The 22,345-nt window shown below is 35.3% G+C and overlaps 1 protein-coding gene across 2 annotated transcripts in view; it reads left to right on the top strand.

The window, feature by feature from the left end:
• The window catches only part of TRS120 (transport protein TRS120), a 129,522-nt gene that overhangs the window by 76,950 nt on the left and 30,227 nt on the right, over positions 1-22,345 (top strand). For both annotated transcript variants that reach the window (XM_089798904.1, XM_089798903.1), the window contains 2 exons: positions 6,162-6,453; positions 10,210-10,499. In XM_089798904.1, coding sequence (XP_089655030.1) covers positions 6,162-6,453; positions 10,210-10,499 — 582 coding nt within the window. The remainder of the gene's footprint in view (positions 1-6,161; positions 6,454-10,209; positions 10,500-22,345) is intronic.

Raw genomic sequence — 22,345 nt, 5'->3', positions numbered from 1 at the left:
CGTTTGCCCGCTTGGGATTCTTACTTGCACTATCATCCTCCATGCTCGTCGCCCTATTACGGGATGGTAGAGTGGTGGACCAAAAGGCAAGAAGAACCAAGTAGTGCAATTCTTAGAAAAGAGCGAAAGAATGGATGTCAGCTTAAGCACTCCTTGCAACTCTAGATGATGACTTTCACCTTAACTAATAATCTTACAGCAACTTTTCGAAACCCGGGATATGACATCAAAGAATTACAAATCCCTTTGCAAATTAGAAAACAAAGCCTCTAAGCTGATCCAACACTTGCCTTCTATGCAAAAATCAAACTTTCCTATGTATCTCTTCTCCCAACAAAATTGCCCAAATCTGATATAAAAATTGCAGCCCCTCTAGAAAATCAGAATTTTGTCTTCCACAAATTTCGGCCCCCACAAAATTCGGCTAAGCATGAAAAAAATCTGCCCTTCCACAAAATTCGCCCAAGCAAAGAAGGAGCAAAATCTGTAAAATCTGCCACCTAGGGCACAAATCGCAGCCCACAAAGTGGAGCAAAAATCCCCAAAAACGCAAAAAATCTGGCCCTTAGACAAATCGCCTAACAATGGCAATGGAGAAATTGCCCAAAAATCGCCAAAAAACTGCCTTCCACCAATTTCGCCCAAGTCTAAAAATCTGCCCTTGCTTCAAATTCGCCCAAGCATGAGGAACAAATGAATTGATGAAAATGACATGGGAGGGGACTCCCTTTATAGCAGCTTTCACCTTCCTCCCAGGCTGGCCGACTTGGTCCTATAGAGGAAAAAAAAAAACAAAATTAAAGCTAAGTTAGTGGCCCACTTTAAATACTTTGCCAAAATTTTAATTTTCTAAAATGAAAACTGCACTTTTAATTTACTAATTAACCACAAATTGCAAAACGAAATTAAATGGTGCCTTGGGGATGCTAAAAATTTCTATTTAATGATGGTTTGCTAATTAATACATCCTTGAAGTTGAATTTTGGCTAACCAAAAGCCATTTCTTAATATTAATTTACCAATTTCATTAAATACCAAAAGCTTTCAAGGCAAATTTAATCTATTAAAGCCAATTTTTGCAATTTTCCTCTAAATCGATTTTGCTAAATAATTAAAATTTTATGACAAAAAATAAAATTGCCTCTAGAGTAAAAATCGATTTTGCAATTTAACTTCATCTTACAAAATTAAATTCTATTTCACCAAAAAAAATAAGATTTTCCAAGAACCTAAGTCTAACGAAAAATTTCCTTATTTGAAAATCATTCAAATTTACAATTAAATCCAAATTTTCAAAAGAAATCGTCTAAGTACAAAATTCACAATCTTATCCTGCCAAGTTGAAATCAATTTTGAACTTATTCGGCCTAAGGATAGAACTGATAGCTCTGGAAAATCAAGTTGAAACCGGGTGAAAAATACATCTAACCTTCTCCACTGGCCCTAAAGGCGATTAAAAAGGGGGTCCCCAAGATTTTGGGGCGATGTGTGAAAACCTCACAACATGACTGACCGAGAGTAGATTTAGTTCCATCCCTGGAACGTAGTACACATCAAGGAATATGAGATTCCTCCCAACAGACTGAATTTGAATGTTGCCTTTACCAACAACCATGTACTCTTCTCCACCACCAAAAATAACAGAATCTGAATAAGGCTGTTAGTCAGTAAACCAGTCTTTGCGGTGAGTGAAATGTCGAGAGGCACCTGAATCAATGTACTGGGCAGATGACTTCACATGATCTGTAGGTCTTTTAGCCATGAAGACGTAAAAGGCAGATTCCGCTTGCTCAGTGTGCTTTGCACTGTTCGCTTTGGGTTGCGAACCTAATTGCTTAGACTGGGCAGCTAAGCGTTTCCGACATTCAACCTTCATATGACCAAACTTGTGACAATAGTTGCATTGAATGTTCTTCTTTTTGGTACCATCGGATGCTGGAGCAGAAGACTTCTGCTGAGATGGTTGTTGAAACTTGCTCTTATCCTTCTGAAAGGATTTCGCAGCAAAAAGCTTGTTCAGTGGAGGTGGAACTGGAGCTGCTACCAAACTGTTGTTTCCACCGATCTTGCTGAAGCAGCAGGGTGCAGAGATCAGTGAACTTTAGATCAACACCAGTAGATGTGATGTTGAGAGTCTCGATAAAATGCTCATAGGATTTTCGTAAACTCCGAAGAGTGATTACCACAATATCCTCTTCCTCCATCTTGCGACCGATGGCAAGTAACTGATCACGGATTTCCTGAATCCGATTCAGGTGTGCCTGGAGCGAGGTGCGCTCATCCACGACAATAGAAAACAGAGTGTTTTTCAGAAAGAAAGCTCGGCTCTTGTCAGAAGTCTCATGAAGACCTTTTAGATGTGTCCAGATTTCGGCAGCTGTCTTGCCGGATGGAATCTGAGAAAGCTGGTCATCAGCTACGGATAGTTTGAGAGCATTACTGCCTCTCGATTGTTCAGATCCCATGTATTTTGATCAGGACCCGGAGAAGTCGGACGCTGCGTAACACCCAGAACAAGTTGATCGGTGTTTCGATATTCGAAGATTGCGATGATGCGCTGCTTCTAGGTTCCATAATTGCGACCATTGAATTTGGAATTATGTTCGAGCAGAATATTTGTCAGAGATGCCATGGCACGTTTTTCAATGAAAAATTGTGAAAATCTGTGAAGGCACGTTCTTCGAGGCAAAAATACGAAAGACCTTGAAGAATCAGAGAATGACCTAGAAGAGAGCTCGAAAAACCCAGAAGGAATCTGCTGTCGTTTTCTGGATCCGTTGGCTCAAAAATCGAGGCACCCAGAAAAAATGGACAACCCAGTTGACCTCTTAAAAAACCCACCAAGAATCTGCAAACAAAATATTTTTTTGACCCCAAAAATTAGGGTTTCGAAAAAAAACGGCCCTAGCTGAAAAAAGCTTGAAAAAACTTCAGATTTCTTGATAAAAAAATGGCAGATTTTTCTTCAAGGATCGATGTGCATGGACGAATGGGGCTAGAGTGTGCTGAACAAACACCAAAAAATGGTGTGAGTTTGCAAAGCTGAATGCAGAAAACTGTCTGCAAAAAAAAACTATACGTTTTTTAAATTATTGCTCCCGTCTTTCATTGGCAGAGGGTCTCGGTTTTGCTTTTGCCCTTGAAAAACCGTGGACTTGAACACGCAAGCCATCTCTAATTGAGCCGAAATCAGAAAACCCGTCATTTTTTGTTTAGCACAAAAAAAAAACGTGAGTTCCTCAGCCACAAATGCAAGTTCAAAAAACACGAGTAGGAAAAAGAAAATTGCGAGTTGCAGATGAAATCGTCCACGATTTCCCTCAATTTGCAGACTTTGCAAAAACAAAAAAATCTTCCCACGATTTTCAGAAAAGAGACTTGGCTGGATTTCGAAAAATTTGAGCAAATAATTTCGAATGAAATTATAAATTTTTCAAAAAGTTCAAGAACTAGGCTCTGATACCATATTACGAGGTAATTGGTAAATACTTGCTTGATATTAACAGAGACCAAGAGGTCAATTTATACAAAAGAATAAAGCGGAAAGAATAGAAATATTCTATTCTAACAAATAAAACTAAAAAAACGAAAGCTAACTAAAGCTAACTAAATATTTACAATAGATAACCATTAACTAATAATAGACGTCTTATCTATTATTGTAATAGATATGTGGGCACAACAATCAAAATTATTAAAATCTAAATAAACAATTGTCAAGAGAAGTAAAGTTATACATAGGAAAGATAACAGAACTAGAACGAAGAACTAAATTACCCATGTTTTTGTTACTAGGTGGAATCTTCATGGTGGTGTTAATTTGGAAATTGCCAAAAATCAAGGATTTTGTGAGGGAATCACAACTTTATTAGGAAGGGGATAATTTATAAGGGGTTCGATGAGAAAAAAACAATTCATTCCAATTGTGATATTGCTATCAGGATTTAACTGTGATTTTGAGTCAAACTCATTGACCCATGTTTTATGAGTGGTGATTTAACATGAATCCATCTCTCATGAGAATAAATGGAACACTTAGCACTCATTGGATGTAGGTGATGTTCATAGGGGTGAAGTACTGGGACTTCTCGGGAGGCCGGGACATCCCAGTACTTCACCCTTGTGAGCATCACCTAGATCCGATGAGTGCACCTTCGGGAAGTCTTGGTGCTTCACCCTTGTGAGCATCACCTAGATCCGATGAGTGCACCTCCTGGGAAGTCCCGGTGCTTCACCCTTGTGAGTATCACCTAGATCCAATGAGTGCTAAGTGTTCCATTTATTCTCATGAGAGATGGATTCCTGTTAAATTACTACTCATGAAACATGGGTCAATGAGTTTGACTCAAAATCACACAGTTAAATCCTGATAGCAATATCACAATTTGACTTGCTGTGGAAATTATCTCCTACTTATCAATTCATTCCTAGTTCATGATTTTGTTATTTTTCTCTCTGCAATTTGTGTAACTGCTACTGGACGAAACCCCTATGGCAGCAGCGGTTCTGGACACAACCCCAGCACAATTTATTAGTGATTATTTAGCAAGTCGTGGAGCTGTAGCAGCAAACTGTGTGAATTTAGCTGTTCTGGTACCATCCAATTTTGGGCCTTCATCACAATGAATTTCCCCTCCAACCAAATTGAAGAAGCCTTTCAGCAATTCACAGCATGGTAATTTTAATAGCAGCTTGAATAAGGGTTTGTATGCCAAAAAAAAGCCATTCTGAGGCCTGCCGTAAGTCCGAGACTCCATTGTTTATAGCAATAATCGATGTAACAGGTTTGTTCTAAATTAGCATCGACTATTTGCAGATACAGACTATATAATTGATTTCCTGGATTCCATAGGGGTTTTATTAGTATTTATGTATATGGACTGCATACAAATATATACAAACCGTATGAATTATTATATGTTTTTGGGAATTATAAATCCTACCTTTGTTGCCGTGGAACAATTTCTTTCAAAAAATAGTAGCATTTTGCTCAAGTTTTAAAAGAGCTGTAAAAAAGGGTATTTCAGATATCTACTACACCAGCCTAATGTTATAATGAGTTGTGAATGTGTAGAGGTGCAAATAACAAAAAAGCATTTACTTGTACAAATATCAGTAAACGAAAGTGAATATAACACAGTTTATTCCAGATATTTGTTTTGGAAAATTATGTACAACTCTGTCATATGTTAGGGTTAATTGGATAACCGCCCCTCACAAATGGTCAGAATGTTAGCATTACAGTTTTCTCATTTGTAAGATTGCTTCTAGTGCATAGTGTTGCAAATGTCTCTGCCTCAAAAGGTTGTAGCAAGATGGGCAAAGTCAATATGGGTGCTAGAATTGCTGACCCCTAACCTAAGAAAAAGAGTTTTCCCATGCATTGTATCTGTATTAAGAGAATGAAGCTATGAACTTCTACAAGTTATATCCAAAGTATGCTTACAAAGATTAGTCTTATTACTGTGTAAGTTCATTTTCCAGTTGAGAATTGTCTCAAGTCAAAAATAATCTAAGAATTACTTAACACATCATTCACCAGCCTCATGAATGTAGAAGGAAGTGCTGACCATTCATATAAGCCTTCCTTTGTCTTCAGGGCTATTCATGCTATGTCTTTATCCCCTTTGACTTGGTGGTAGCCTCACTTGAAAGTTGAAATTTAATTTTATGAAGCAGTGTGGAGGTTTCGTGGACATAATTTCTTATTGTTTTACTTATCAAGGCATATTGCTCTTTTTAGGAAGGTTTAGCCTTCTTGGAGTCTGATATGGCAATTCTATTATTATTTAAATAAGCACTGAATACACGGTTCTTGGGATATAATGTGTGGCATTTGTAATCTTTGTTCTTCTCATAGAGAAATTTCAAAAATCCCTTATGCTGGTTAATATTTTTAAATCTTAGCCATGCAAATACTTGTAAGTTTTTTTTGCAAAACCTATTTATTTTGGAGACAATATGCTCAGTGCACTCTGTTCAATTTTCTCAGTTGATCCCCTATCTCATTATTTATGAGCTAATATTTTATCAATTTGGGTTTCATATTTTGTTGAATGCTTTCACAGTTTTGTGATATGATGATTGTAAGCAAGCAATGAACATTCTTTTTTTGAAACATCTTTGTTAACTCCCTGTTTTCATTGGCTTGAATTTAGCAGAAGGGAGCTTGCTAAGGAGGTTGTAGAATTGTTGATGGGTGCTGCTGACGGTGCAAAGGCCCTCATTGACGCTAGTGATCGCTTGGTTTTGAATGTAGAAATTGCCCGTTTGTTTGGAGCTCTTGGTTATGAGCGAAAAGCTGCTTTCTTTTCTAGGCAAGTTGCGCAATTGTATTTGCAGCAGGACAATTGTTGGGCTGCAATCAGTGCCTTACAAGTCTTGACAATGACATCCAAGTCTTATCGTATTCAAACTAAAGCAAAACACAATAAACCTCACTGTTTATCAAATGTGAGTTTCTTTTTGTTTATTTTGAATCTGCTCATTGCATTTAATGCTTCGAAATGGCTGTCTAGAATTTGAATAGCTAAATTAAGTATGTCTATTTGCTTCAATTTTATTAGATTTGCATTTGACATATCACCAAAACTAAAAACTGATGCATTATCCATACAATAGTTAAAAGTATGTCAATGTTGCACATGATGCTCTCTTGGCCTTAATTGTAGATAATCTCGCTTATTTTAAATTGTATTTCAATAGGGCGAGTTTATTCATTTATTGCTTTTAACATGCTGAGCATTGATGTGAAAAAAGTACCATTCTGTTCTATTGATACATCACAGTTAGCTTATTAAATTTTTTACTTGCCCTATTATTTCTCTATATTTAAAAGATCGGAGGATTTACATTTTCAATGGCATTTATTTCCATAATTCTCATAAATCATTATAAATTTCACGAAGCTTAGAATTTATTATACTAATCATAAAATGCTTTAGAGCTTATTTTAAACCAGCAAAAGCTAGAAAAAAAAAAAAAACTCACCCTTTTACAAAACTACAAAACATTCACAAAAATCATTGTATTGGAAACCTTCTTAATTCGATGAAAAATATCCTTGTCAAATGTCACATAAGATATAAAAGGAAGATTCCAAGGAGTAGCCCAAAATTCAAAAACTCATATGGCTGGATAATATGGGGACCAAACGTCTAGATGTAAAACCTAGATAATATGCCACCTCCAATTATAGGTGTGGCATACCTGAACAAACATGTTTGGGAGAAAATCTTGAGTGAATTTACCAACCACAATATTACTAATCCACTGTGAAATGACAATGGATAATGAAAATACATAGGAAACCCATATCCACAATCAAAACCAGAAGCGGCAATGCAAACTACTATGGATTATGGAAAATTAATACATTTAAACCCATATCCCACAATAAGAGCTATGATGCATGGATAGAACAGAATATTAGTTTTTGCACCTTAATGCTCAACATGTTAAAAACTAGATCCCATCGTAAATAATAGTGCATAAAATTCTAGCTTCCAACAGCCTAGTGCATTGGTATTTATGATTGGGTTGGCACTATTATTGAGTCCACTTCATTCAAATCAATGTTACATGAATTGTACTTGCCTTGGACTTAACAAGCTGTTTTTTGACTAGGACTTATGGTCAATACCTAGAATTGGCCAACACATGAAAAATTGAAAGATCCATGAAATATAGAGATTTTTAAGGATTAAATTTTGCTTCGTACACACTTTTAAACTTTGCAGACACAACAAACTAGTCAAGTAGAAGCTAGTCTGATTGCATGTGCAAGTATACATTAGTATATAGTATAAAAGTAGTTCTTAGGAAACAACATTTTTAAATATATAATTTATAAATACTATCAAATGTATACAAAACCCATGGATTAAGAAATTCTATGGTGGTTTATGGAGTAGAGAAGCTTGTTTCATTCATCCCAACATCACAAAGGTCTTGTGCTAGAGTCTAAGATAGGTCTTTTGATGATGGTCTAACTATGTTATCTACTTATGTCTTAGTGACAATGGTATCCAAGGGCTCTACTCATGCTCTATCCTCCTCCACGATGGGTGCAATCTTTGCATTTCGATCTACTTGATCAATCCAATCAAGTTATCATTGAAGACACAATCCTAAACCTTACAGTCCAATCTCACTACAGTGTTAATTGACCTCCTCTAGAGTGATGAGAGATAGGTCAATGTAAGATTTGTTTGTGCTGGAGGAGTAGGTTATAATGAACACAAATAAGATCATTCAACCTTCACAACGATAATAAACTTGCAGCAAACTGAAGGAATGAGTAAAGATTATAAACAAAAATGGAAGTCTCTCTCAATTGAGATACAAGAATTAGAGCCCCAAATCCCATAGGATGACCAAGGGACATTACATATAGTGGTAAAGTATAGTTGAATGGCATCTCCAATCTTTGCTTATAGGTTGCCGAGCCATGCTGCCCTTCTGCTTCCAGTACTTTATCAGCCTTTCATTATGATGCATAAATATCACTCTCTGAAGCATTTCAAATCTATTGATCTCTAAGAATTAAGGCCAACTTCTCATCAGAAGCCAATACAAAAGCTCTTGGAAGCCCGGTAAATAATTTCAACTCCTTGCATTCTAGTCCATTAATTGCAGTGCACAAAGTTCCAACCTGGAAATAGGAAGATCACACCTTCCACTAAATGTTACTTGAATTTTTTCCTATCATTACATAGAGTACTACAGAAACATTGGCAACAAACTGATAAAAATAAAATATCTGCATTTTTGGGAAGCAGCACATAAGAGACACACAGAAGTAATGGCTGACCCTGGTTGATAGCTCAGAAACGGCATCAACTCTGTTTAACAGAAGGGTAGGTTTAATGTTTTCTCCAATCCTGCAGTTGTTGGCTCTGTAAAGTTAGTTCATATGCAATCTATTCTCCTAAATAATTTTAAACAGTCATTTAGAATATGCTATGCTTGGAAAGATGTCAGAAAGGTTCTATCGTCAATCATGTCGGAAGATAAAGAGATTTGTGTTGGTTGTATAAGGCATAGGCTGTAGCAAAGGGTTTCACCAAAGTTCTGAGATGCAGCAATGCAAGCTCTATGAGACATTATAAGGCTTGTAAATTGAAGATACAAGTTGTATGGTGCATTTGTGATTAGTTCAATGGCAGGTCTACATGCTTGTAAGATTTCGATTAGGTTACAGGTGCCTTCCCTCTATGTTCTTATGTGAAAGTATTTTTGGAATTTTTCCCCTTCTTTGTGCTTGCTTTTGATGTCTTGCTGAAGAGTATTATTAAGTTTATTGTGGATATTATATTGTAAAATTGTCTATTTATTGTAACGATGTAATTATATTTACCCCCCTCAACCTTTTTGCACATGCACCATTTTCCTGGCTACACCTTTAGCTTCATAATGGTCTCTAGCTGTGTCCCTTGACATGATCTGAATAGTTACATTAACAATATTGCAAATTGAATGTTAAATGTGGGCTATCATTAGTTTTTTCATAACAATCCAAACCAGATAAAACTGACAAAGTCCACATATAATATGTATCTATGTAAATTGGAAGCTAAAAAGAATTTGAAATTTGACACGATTGATTTCATTCTAATGCCAGGTTGGTAGACTCTAGCCATCCAATTTCATATTCATTCTGTATTGGGATGGAAAGCATAGTGGTAGGCTGTTATTTATTTCAGATTTCTTAATTTTCCAAACAAACAACCTTTTAAATTGGTACAGGCTTCATATTTTACATGCTTGGCACAGATGAGCTTGAACACTTATCTATGTTCATATAAATTTTTAAAAGATCTTTTTCGGTAGAATATATTGTTTTCTTGTTCACACTCATTGGTGAATTAATATAGATTATGTGTTTATTGTTTGTTCCTGTTAATATGACATCAAAAGTGACTCTGGGAGGAATTAGTATAACTGTCTACATATTAAAAAACAATTTAATACCAAACAAGTAGATTTTTTATATTGAATATATGGTTTGCTCCAGTTTGAATGATACAATGCCGCTCATGTAATGTCATTTTATGTTGAGATGTTTGAGGTTGGGTTGTGTTTTACATATACAAAACTGGAATCCAGTCAGCTTCTAATAATGGTTATTATTTGCTCATTGTTAGCACTTGCTAGTTATTCTAAATTCTAATAATGAAATCTAGTTTCATTTTCATTAATGCATGAAAGGAAGTTCAATCAGCTTCTGATGGAGGCAGATTGCAAGCACAATCAATAGCATCATTGTTTGAAAGCCAATGGAGCACATTGCAGATGGTTGTTTTGAGAGAAATACTGGTGTCTGCTGTGCGTGCTGCTGATCCTCTAGCTGCATGGAGTGCAGCAGCTAGGCTGCTTAGGTCACACTATCCACTTATAACTCCCACTGGTCAGAGCGGTCTTGCAAATGCATTGACAAGTTCAGCTGAAAGGCTTCCTTCAGGGACAAGATGCGCAGACCCAGCCCTTCCTTTCATAAGGTATGTTGTAATATTTCCAATGCATTGCTGCTGTAAGAAATTTTCGTAGTATTTGGAAAGCATTAATCTTATATATCATAGTATAAAATAATAGAGGGCTGAACCCCATCTTACTATAAGAGTCCCAAAGACACTCTTTTATCAACCATTGCTGCCATCCAGAAGGAACTTAACAGTTCTGTAAAACTGCTGAATTTCTCATGGAAGAAGCTGGAGGCTGCAGAAGAAGAAACACATGTACTGAATGTCCTTACTATCTACGATGATGATTAATCCTTGAAACTTTGATGGTAGCTTATAACGACTTGAAAATAGTGAATGAGATTAACATAATTGGTAAGTGGCAACATATGAACATTTGTTATATATTTCCAAGAAATCATTAGCTCATCTATAAGCTATTAGGCATCCATCTTGAAGATAATTTATGAGTTTAAAATCTCCAACAATTTTAATTTGGTGAAAGCAGGTAATTCTCGGGTAGTCTTCAATTGCTTGCAAATGGATAGGTTTGAAAGTGGCAGATTTTGGGTTGTGAAAAATTGACCACCTTTGGTTATGAAATTTGAGAAGTTAGCAACTTGTCATCCCCAATCTCCTTAATTGATGTTATCATCCTATCTCATTGGAGTTTGGATGGTTGAACAAAGACTTTGTGATTTCTGTGTCTTGAACAGACCAAAGGTGATAAATTGATTGAGATGGCCAATTTACGTCTATAATTGGTCAGATATGCTCTTAATCAACCAAGAGGAATCTTGAGGCCATGAAATATTGATGGTGAAGATAGGTCACTATGTTTGGTGGTTGAATATATTCTCCATACCTGTCCCTTCTGGCTGCTTCATCCCTTATAATTGTGAAAGGGAGGGGCAAGGGTGCTTAAAATGAGGGAACCAATAAATGCAAATGCTTGAGAGACTAGAGAAAATAACGGGTCTTTGAGTATCGAAGTGGCCAATGCCTGAGGAAACTCAAAAAGAAGCAAACATAAATGGAGGATTGAATACACATTGCTGGAGTTCAATGCTTGACCAACAGGTAAAGAAGTCTGGTGACACATTCAAGATGGGGAGATTGGAAATACACTTAGCTTGGACAGACAAGCTGTGGGCTGTCCTCCTGAATATATTTGATTCTGGTACATGTAATGCCCCTTCTTCAGATGTTCCAGATTTTTTCCTATTATGAATTGCTTGTGATCTAGAGCTATGAACCAGCGAGGCCACAAATGGGGGAGCTCATCCCCTTAATAGAAAGCTGAGGGCTGAACCTGTGAGCACATTGGATCAGTGAAGGCACAAGCCTGTGATCACAGTGGTCCAGTGGAGGTTTGAACTTAGGTGGGGACAACAACACCATCACCACTCAACCAACACACTAAGTGGTGATCCCCCCACTTTATTTGTTTATTAATTTATTATTTTTCATATTTATTTATAAATTCAACTCTAGAAATAGTGACATCACATCAAGGCAATGAACAACACAAGGAATTTAGAATAAGGATGGGTTCGTATTTATGAGAAGTTTATTCGCAATGGCATAATTTGCTGCATCATCCATAGCTATTTGCACCATGTTCTTCTCAACCATGTTGGTCAAGTCAAAGCCTCACAAAGGAATTCGACTGTTTTGTGTATCATAAAATAGCAATTGATTTCAAGCACACCATGCTACTTGAGAAAGGAACAACATTAGTTATTCAACAAAGTAAAAATTAGTGGATTTTAGGAAGTACAATCACTTTAAGAAGAAACAAGGAAATTCAGTGATCTTATATTTTTCTTGTCGATTCAGATTACCAATGATCTTCTATTTTTCTTGTCAATTCAGATTACCAATCTACCTTTCTTTCATTTCCTACTTTCCTTATCAATTTTTCCTTTCCACATCTGCAATCTATTGAGTCAAAATGGCATCCATTAACTCCTCGTTAGGGGTTTCGGATCTTACTTGATAAATAGTAATGAAATCTATCATGTTCTGCCATTAAGGAGACCCAAAACAAATATAATGAACAACACATTTTTTCTTTCATTATGGAGATTATTTAAACTAGGCCAATATTAGTGGAGGTCGTAAGGGGAATCTCCTTTGAAATTGTAAAAACCGGAATGAACGGAATAAAATGGATTGATTATTGCATTAAAAATGAACTCTTCAATAGAGTTTACAAATGTTAAATCATAGCGTGAACACAAAAAGCAAAGTTGTTTAAATAAAGATGACATCCAAATAAAGAACTGAATATGCAAACTAAGTTAGAAAGCCTAAATGACCATTAACTAGAACTAGCTAAATATAGCGAGATACTAAAAATATAAAAAATATTCTAATACCCTCATTTAATGGTCATTCTACCCTGCAGAAAACAATACATGTATTATAGTCATAATTACTTCAGAACATTCTTCTGTTTCTAATACCCTCCTTGGATCTGCAGAATGTCAATGACCAAGTGTAGCCAAAAGAAAATGGAGAAGGTGGTCCCCTTCTTCAGATTGATGTGCAACAAGAGAGTAGAGTTTGCCACAAACTCTTCCATTGACCCTCCCAAAATCTGCGAAATCGGTGACCAAAAATGATCACAAAAACACCCAATGTGATGTTGGATAGCTGAAGTGTCCTTCCCAGGAATCAAAGGTATGCTGAGAACAGCTAGTGCAATTTTGAGGGAAATTCGACAAACCCTCCAAACATTGTAAATGAGCATGATGCCCCAAAACAGACTGTAAGATACTATGGTTGTTTTTTTGGAGAAAAATGGTATAAACCCTGAGATAACATCCTACACGAACTTCACGTATTACAGAAATCACAACAGTTTTTGAGGAGAAAAGTCAACGAAAACCTGATTTTTTAAGTGGAAAAATTATGAAAACCACACTGAATGTTTTTTAGTAAAAAATTATTAAAACCTAATTGACAATTTTGAGGAAAAATTATTAACACCACACCACAGAATATTTTTTTACGAAAAATATGTTAAGACCCAAGAAATAACAATCCCCAAAATTAAAAACAGATTGTCCATTTGCCTTTGATAGGCACAAAAAAGCCTAGCCAGAGTAATTAGAGATTGGCAGACCCCAGATTACCCAAAATGAAAAAAAAGCAGTTGAGGTTTTCATAAAAAAAATATATTATAGGCCCTGAAATATGCACACCCATAGATCCCAGAAATCACGTTATTATGGGTAACACAGTTTCATTTGGGCTTGACCCCACAATATCCTGCAACTTCTTTCAGAATGTACCCTTTCTCTGATAGACAACAACATAAGAAAAACATCCAAAAAAAAGGTGCTGGGAGACAAAAAATGCGCTGAAGAAATCCAAAATTGCATGTGGTAAAATAAACGAGAGGGAGGGGCCGAAATTCATGGGTTGTTGCAGAATAATCACTGCCTAGAAAAAAAAAACGTGGGTCACACGGAATGATAGTAGGCAAACACCACAAATTGGAAGAAAAGTGGCTCAAAGCAGTATAGATGAGAGCTACCAAAACCCTCCAAAAACTTTCAATCCTTGCTAAAAATGACCATAAAAAAATTGCTGAAAAATTAATTTGCAGATCCACTAAAGAATCTTTAACTTGAGCTCTCCTGTGAGCGAGTCATACCCAAATCCACTCCTGCTTGATACCTTGAAATTGTGAAAATTGGAATGAACAGAATAAAACAAATTGGTTATTGCATTAACAATGAACACTTAAATAGAGTTTACAAACACTAATAAAAGTGTGAACACAAAAAAACAAAGTTGTCTAAATAAAGACAACATCTAAATAAAGAATTCAATAAGCAAATTAAATTAGAAAGCCTAAATATTGCGAGATACTAAAAATATTCAAATATCCTCCCGATCAACATATTCCACTTAGAACCACTTGTTTTACTTTATTTACAAAATAAGTATTTTTAAAATGGGAGATACCTTTAAATACAAAAAATCAAGAGTTGTGTGACATGGAATGGTAGAAGAACTAGAATTCTCCAATTGCTCTTCTTGCTGCATTTGCTTATCTTTGTTCCAATCCACACACTCAAATGGTAGTTGGTCATCATAAGTAGTAGTCAATAAAGACTCAGGAACTCTATGCCAAATACTAACACAACTATTACCACTACCATTGCTTCTACTCAAAGATCTAGGAAATTAAGTATGGAAGAAAGAGTCCATTAATGGATGCCATCTCCCCTTTGTTTTTTGAATTATTATTTTTATTTGTTTTCATAGGAGACTCATTGTAATCTCCCCTGAATGTTTGATTTCCTTTATAGCCAAGTCCTATTTTATTTGATGGTGATCTTTGCCCATTAATGATGTCCTCTAGGATCTTAGATAAGATAAGATAAATTTATTTATGTCCAACTAGATACCACCAAAAGGGTCCAAGGGACTGAAAGTATACAACAAGGCGACAACCAACAACAGGAACACCAATGAGCTCTTTTCAAACCTAAGAGTAGTGCTTAATTCAACAAATTCTTTCATAGAAAAGTGATATTAGATTATCACCTTTCACAATTTTCTTATTCAACTTTCAATTGGATTCTCATTCTCATTCAATTCTTTTCCTTTCTTCAATTTGAGATTTTAGAAATATGATATATATATTTTTTGGATTCATTAATATCGTACTAACGCCACATTTGGAGGGAGTCTTGACCAACATGGGTGAGAAGACCGTGGTGCAAATAGCTATGCATGATGCAACAAATTATGTCATTACAAATATGCTTATCATAAATAGGAACCCATCCTTATTTTGAATTCCTTGTGTTGCTCATTGCCTTGATGCAATACTCATTTAATAACAAATAAAAAAGAATAATAAATTAATAAACAACCACTTAGTGTGTTGGTTAAGTGCTGGTAGTGTTGTCCCCACCTAGGTTCAAACTCCTTTGCTGGACCATTGTGATTGTGGGCTTGTGCCTTTGCTGATCCAATGTGCTCGAGGGTTTTGGCCTCAACTTTTTAATGAGATGAGGTCCCCCATTTGTGGCCTCATTGGTTCATAGCTCTATGTCAAAATTGTTTCCCTTTCCCTTTGCAATTTTATCTCTTCTTGGGCAGTGTGCAAAGCATTTATTTATTTCTTCTACGGTGTTGTCACAAGCCCTTGTGTCATGCTTCTTGTTGCATGCAAGGTGGTACTTCAAGCAGTGTGTGCCTCCACTAATTACTTTTTCATAGTTGATGCAAATTATGACTTAACTTTGGGTCTTTCAAAGGCATTCTTTAAAGCCTTATCTCTAGCCCCTTCAGGATGCGTGTCTACATATCTAGATGGATATGTGTCTAGTGAGGTACTGGCGAACCTTGAAACTGACCTAGTTGTGGAAGAATCTCTATTTTCCATTTCAATCAAATTTAAAATTACACATACAAATTGAAGCCACAAATTAATATTTTAATTAGAAAATCTAGTTTAAGTAATTTTAAACATGGCTGAAACTTTTTTTTTGATAGGTAATCGACCTAAGCCTAGATCAGTTATTATTCATTTATTATCATTGTTAAGATTAATTATTATTATGTGTTAATCTCAAGTAGATTCGAACCCAAGACCTCCCCGATGAGGCTTGCAATTTACCAGTACATTGTAGGCTCTTCCCTGACATAGTTGAAACTTGGAAAAAAGGTGTTATGGTTTAAAATTTGTAGAAAAAGCTGAGTTTCTTTGGGAAAGAAATGGAAAAATCTGGAAAAGATTTGTTAAAAAATGATGTTAAATCTTGTTTCATCACACACTAAAAGAATTTAGAGTGCTTAGTAAATGCCATTATAGAGTTTCTATAAACCTAGATGCAACAAAGAGGAGATAAAATGAGTAAAAAAATAGAAGAAATCTGTAAACTTACCAGAGAATTTGATTTTGCTTCAAAATTCTCCTCAAATCTACTTCAAATTTGCACCAAATTGATGCTCTCAAATTTAATCAAAACACTTACAATTGAAGCCCAAAGTCTTGAAATCTAAGAAATTGCAATTCGTCCTCCTGGAACATAGTCTTCAAAAGTTCAAATTGGCTTTGAATGCAATAGGCAGCTCAAAGTTTGCACAATTGAATTCAAATCCCTCTTGAATAAAGCATTGAAATTCACAATCAATATCCATAAAATGTCATCACATAACAGTTTGAATCGATGCGAAGTCTCAAAACAATTTGCCTCTTTTGTTGAAAGCAATCTATTCTACATCCAAGTACAAAGTCTTAGAGTGCATAATACAAATTGATAGAATTTTCTTATCTTGCCAAAGAATAAGGAACTCCCTCTTTTATATGGTAAAAGAAGAGAGAAAGATGGAGAGAAAAGGGGAAACCCTCAACCACCTTGACTTATTAAAACGTAAACTCCTAACTAACTTGGACTTATTCAAAATTGCATGCCTAATGCAGTTGCAATTTGATTATATGTTACAACTTCACACGTGGTACTATCAACTGCAATTGCATCTTATTTTTCCATTACATGTAATATGTCAATTACAAATTACAAATACATGATGAAAATATTTTGTTTGACGAGATACAACTTATATTACATCATCCGTTTTGGTCTTTGTGTTGCTAAAGGAATGCTTTATGAATGATGTGCTCAGGTTTGGTGGAAGCATCTTGAACCAGATAATGAATATGCATCCTTGATTGTTCCGTTGAGTGTTTGTTGACAATTTTTGTCCTAAAAGCATTCTATGCTTGTAATCATTCTTTCACCTCTTTGTAGGCTCCATCATGTGATCATGCTTGCTTTGTGTCTTTCATTCTTCTTTGCATGCATAAAACCAACTCTTTAAATGGGGTGAAAATTTAAAATGGTTTTTTTTGGGAGCATTGCATATGGAGTACGACTGGAAACTTATGGGACAACAAATGAGTACATGCAAGCTTTATGCAAGGAAAATGCATGGAAATGTGCAGCATAACATCTACTTATAATGAATTGCTTATGCTTTCATCATAAGCAAGAATGCAAGCAACCACCACCTTGAGTTTTAAGTCCTATGGCAACGATATAATAAGCCCAAATGAAGTTCATGCAAGCATGAAATTGGGCTTTTTGGATGCAAAAACATGTTGCAAAGTGAGCTTGCTTTCCTTGGTAGTTTCTTTCAAGAACGAGATTTTTAATCCCGACTGTACATACAAATAAGGTGAAACACTTGCGTATGCAACTTGGAAAATTAGATAGAAGATAGAAGAAGCACATATTATATAACATCCAAATATGAAAATTGAAACGAAAAGACTTGCATAAACAAGACAACAAATATATACAACAAAGCCCAATGAAAATGATAAAGAATCATACCTTTTTTGTCAAGAAGTCCTTTAATCTCTTGTAAAAAATCTGAAAACAAATCTAATGAGTTTTCTTGGATTCAAAATGATTGCAAGATGGAGAGTTAAATAAACTTTAGATCGTAACTCAATCTTTGCAAAATTTGAGTCAAAATTCGTAGCTTGCCAAGTGTAGGTAGTTAGAGATTAAAATTTGCACCATTTTAGCAACTGTTTGGACCAAGCGATGTTCAATATGCAATGCATATTAAAAATGGCGTGTAGGGCATTATATGTAACTTGAAAGAGTTGTATGCAAGCTAGAAACAATAGGCAAATACATGGTGTTTTTGGCCAAAAAAATGCCTTAGATGTGTTGTAGAATGAGCAAAAACCTCTTTAAATTGCACTTTTGAATAGCTCGGAATGATCCTTGAATGATCTCATGCAAAAAAGACCTAAATATCTTCAAAATCCATCAATTATTGCCCAAGATATAAGTGATTGTTTGCTGCAAATCTCGTTTTTCACAAAAAAAAGCCCACATTGGTGGTTTTTTCCAAGTCAAAAACATATTCTTTTGGTCTAAAAAGTGCCACCCATGCTTGGGAAAACATAAAAGTCTTGCAAAATGAGTGAAGACACTTTTTGGTGCTTAAAACATGTGTTGTCATGCCCAAAATCACCACCTCTTCAAAATGCTTGTAAAATGGAGTAAAGATGTGCTTTTTGGAATGAAAAGCTTGTGCTTTTGAAGGCAAAATCGTCACCCTCAAGGCCAATGGTTATAAAATAACTAATGACACACTTTTTGGTGACCACAACACATGCTTTTGAGTTTAAAATCACCGCCCATATGCTTTTTGGTCTAAAATACATGTAAAGAAAGTAATGACGTGCTTTTTGGTTACAAAAGCATGTGCTTTTGACTTAAAAATTGCCACCTCTAGGCATTTACTTTTAAACATGAGTAGTAACGACATGTTTTTTGGGATGAAAAGCATGTGTTTTGGAGACCAAAAATGAACAAGCCCACCATATGCATTAACATATCAAAAGCCTGTTATTGAAGTAGTGATGTGCTTTTGGGAGGAATTACATATGCTTTTGATAATGCATGTTCTTTTGGGTTCAAATTCCACACCTATATGCATTTTAATAAAAACTCAAGTCAATAAACATATTAATGAACTTTAAGAGTGCAATAACATGTGCTTTTGGGTTCAAATTTCCCATTTAGAAGCACTTAAGTGATATAATAACATGTTATTGCCTTAAAAAAGTTCACTCATATGCATTTAGGACTTATATTTATTGGCAACAGAAATTTCACTAGAGGTTTGGCATGTTGATATATATGCTTTAAGTGATTGAAACCCCACCTTTATGCACTCTTAAATGTCTCATGTAATTTAAATTAATAAATAACTATAGTTTTGAATAAAGTAATATGTAAATCAACTTAAAAAAGCTAATTTTCATAAAACATTAAAAACTATGGTCAAATCAAACTTAGAATAAGATAAATTTTTAAAATGGATGTCAAAATCCACTTTAAATATTAAATATAATTTTATTTCGTGCATTTTCCAGAAAGTCCACTTTTGAAGGTTTTTTAATAATGACGTGGTTATGCCTTGAAAAATCCCACCTTTTTCTTCATAACTTGAGCTAGACAATTTCGTTTGAGGTCTAAGTTAGCTCAAAAGGAGCGGGATTGTAAAGGCTATTATCATAATGCGAAAACAAGACTCAAATCTACTTACAACAAAAAGAAAAACACACAAGTTGTGAAAGTTTATCGAAAATGAAGCATTTGCATTCAGAGAAGAAAATCTCTTTCTTACAACATTTGGGGATAAAACTTGACGAAAACTTTCAAAAGAAATGCACGGAAAGAGTTACATAGAGTACAATTCAAGGATAATGAATTGCCTTAATGATGCTTTACCAATACATTAAAACAAAGAGGCTATACCTACGAATTCATGAGAATTGTGTAGGGTTGGCTCAATTTTGTGATGTCGAAATTGAGGACAACAGTGTTCAAAAATAAATGGAACACTTTATCATCTCCAATTGATATTTCATGGAAGGTTGCTATAGGTTGTCTTTTGGGTTGGGGCTGATTTCGTTTCTTGGCTTGGTACCGAACCATTTTTCTAAGGCCTTTTAAACGTAGTTGCTAGCCTTCACTTCAGAGGAAGGCACCATTAGATATCTGAAACAAGAAAACGTACTGGTGTACCTTATTTCCTTTCCCCAGCAGAGTCACCAGAAATCTGTTGGTTGTAAAATTTGCCTATTGGAGATAATCACTACAAATCTCCTTATGCCCAAAATGGAGGACAAATTAGAAGCCAACCGTTGAAGAAGTTGTCGTCAAGTTGGCAACTTTCCTCTGAATTTTAGAGGTACACCTCCCTCTTGTGACTCAAATTGGAGTTTTCGGGGTATGCTTTTAACCAAAAAACAAAAAAGGTTAACTAACATCTAAGCATAGATATCCTTTAGGTGCAAATGGGATTCACAAGCAATATAAAGGATAGGTAAAATGACAAAGTTCATTCCATCAATACAATGCATGAAATAGAAAAGGATCTGACAACCAACCTCAAGTAAATAAGTACTTTCTGCACCCAAAGTTTCCAAGGTAAATTTTCTATAACCAAATTGGACAGAAAGGCACAATGGTAGCAATTTTCATAACTTAATGTTTAATACACAATCTAAAAAGAATATAACAAACACAGTTTTGAAATATATCTCCCTGTTTCAAAAGCTGCCCAAAATAGAACAACACAAAGTTTAATATCCTTTCTTTAAAAAATGGTTATATCTCAAAGTTTCTTTTTAGAGCTACCTTCTTCCCTTTTCTCCCTTTTTAAGTAGCATTTCAAAAAGCCTATACACAAAAAAGGGGACTACTCATTTCTAAATAATGGTCTTTGAAAGCATTCGATATAAAGAAAGGAACTTAGAATGGAGACATTTTTAGCTCTCAAAACTTACTGATACTTCTACTAATTACAAAAGATTCCATGCATGTTAAAACAAAAAAATTGAACTGCCCTGGCTGCAGGTCTTTGTCCACGTCAAACTTTATTTCCATAAATAGATTATGGAGTTTAGCGCATTCTTCTTCTTCTAGGACGAAGGTTACCCTATGATATTTAGCATAGCTGGTTTTCTTCTTGCATGCGACTAAGTGTAGTTGAGAGACAATATTGATTTGTTCTACCTAAGACCAATTCAAATCGGGTTGTATGACAAGCATTGGCTTGCATTCCACATTTCATTATTTGAAGGGAGTTCCACTGTGAGAAAAGTTCTTTGGCTATTGACAAGGAAAAGATTGAGCTCATGCCACCACCATTTTTTGTAGTCTGACTTCTAAGCTCATTTAATTTTGGTGGCAAATAATAATAGCCTTTTATCTATAAAGTCATGTTTCCATCTCAGTAAATTTACTTCATTACACTTTGATATTTAAGAGCTACACTTTCCTAGGATTTGGAAAGAACATGCCTCGAAGTATGTGCCACATGATATAGTTGGAGAGTCGGTGGGTGGTGAGAATTCACCCTTCAATCAATAGAGCCCGGGTTTGATTATTACTTTGACTTATTGATTGTCTAGGAGTTGGTGCGGTAAGCATTGTGTTAATGGCAATCAGGGGCTGGTTCGGTACTTTGAACTGTTATAGAGTTAAGGCAGTTCGGGGATCCATCAAACTTAACAACAATTACGGGTTAATGTAGTTGGTAAAATCGGGGAGTGCCCAATACTTCTGACTGGATGAAAGTAGGATATGGGCACTTAGCATATCTGGCTGACTAGGTATCAAGTGGGATCAAAAGGACCAACAATTAAGGATTGAAACAAACGGAAGGTTTTAGACCCGAACTTCAAATTTTAAGAAGGGGACCAAAAGTCTTCATAATTTATGATAACAACTGGTATGTAGGTTTCCCAATGGATCTAGCAAAATAGTTTCCCATTAATGCATTTTTAATGGAACATTAAAAATTGCAATTCTAATGGAGGTGTATGACTTAGGTTCCCAATTTAGTATTCTGTAGGTTGAAGTTCCTTGCTTTGAGTGAGGTGGGTTTTGCAGGTTGTGCATCTTGCCATCATTCCTTTAACAATAATTTGCCAAAATGCAATGCTAAACTATCTAATATGATAGAAAGCCCTCTCAATTGACTTCCAAGACTCATTTATACTAACACTTCAAGTTTTATTGTACTTAAAGTTCACCATAAGCTTATGTATTTTGAAATTTTATTGTATTATTTGTATTCTAATTGGTAACACCTGGTTTTCTTTGTTTCAAATTTATGGTGCTTTTATGCTTGCCTTTGATAATTATTATCGATAGCTGGTAATTTAATTGATTTTCTTTTCTATCATAAAATCACACACAATGTCGTATCATAGTATTTCGATATTTGTCATCTTGTTACCATATAATTTGATAACTGGACTTGATGTCTTGCAAACCTGCCATTTTATTTCTGTTGAAATTTTTTGTTCTGAAATTATAAAA

Source organism: Cupressus sempervirens, chromosome 9 (genome assembly GCF_028749045.1).
Source record: "Cupressus sempervirens isolate cs-2001-9-10 chromosome 9, ASM2874904v1, whole genome shotgun sequence".
In the NCBI taxonomy this organism is placed as follows: domain Eukaryota; kingdom Viridiplantae; phylum Streptophyta; class Pinopsida; order Cupressales; family Cupressaceae; genus Cupressus; species Cupressus sempervirens.
This window is presented reverse-complemented; position numbering and strand designations above follow the sequence as displayed.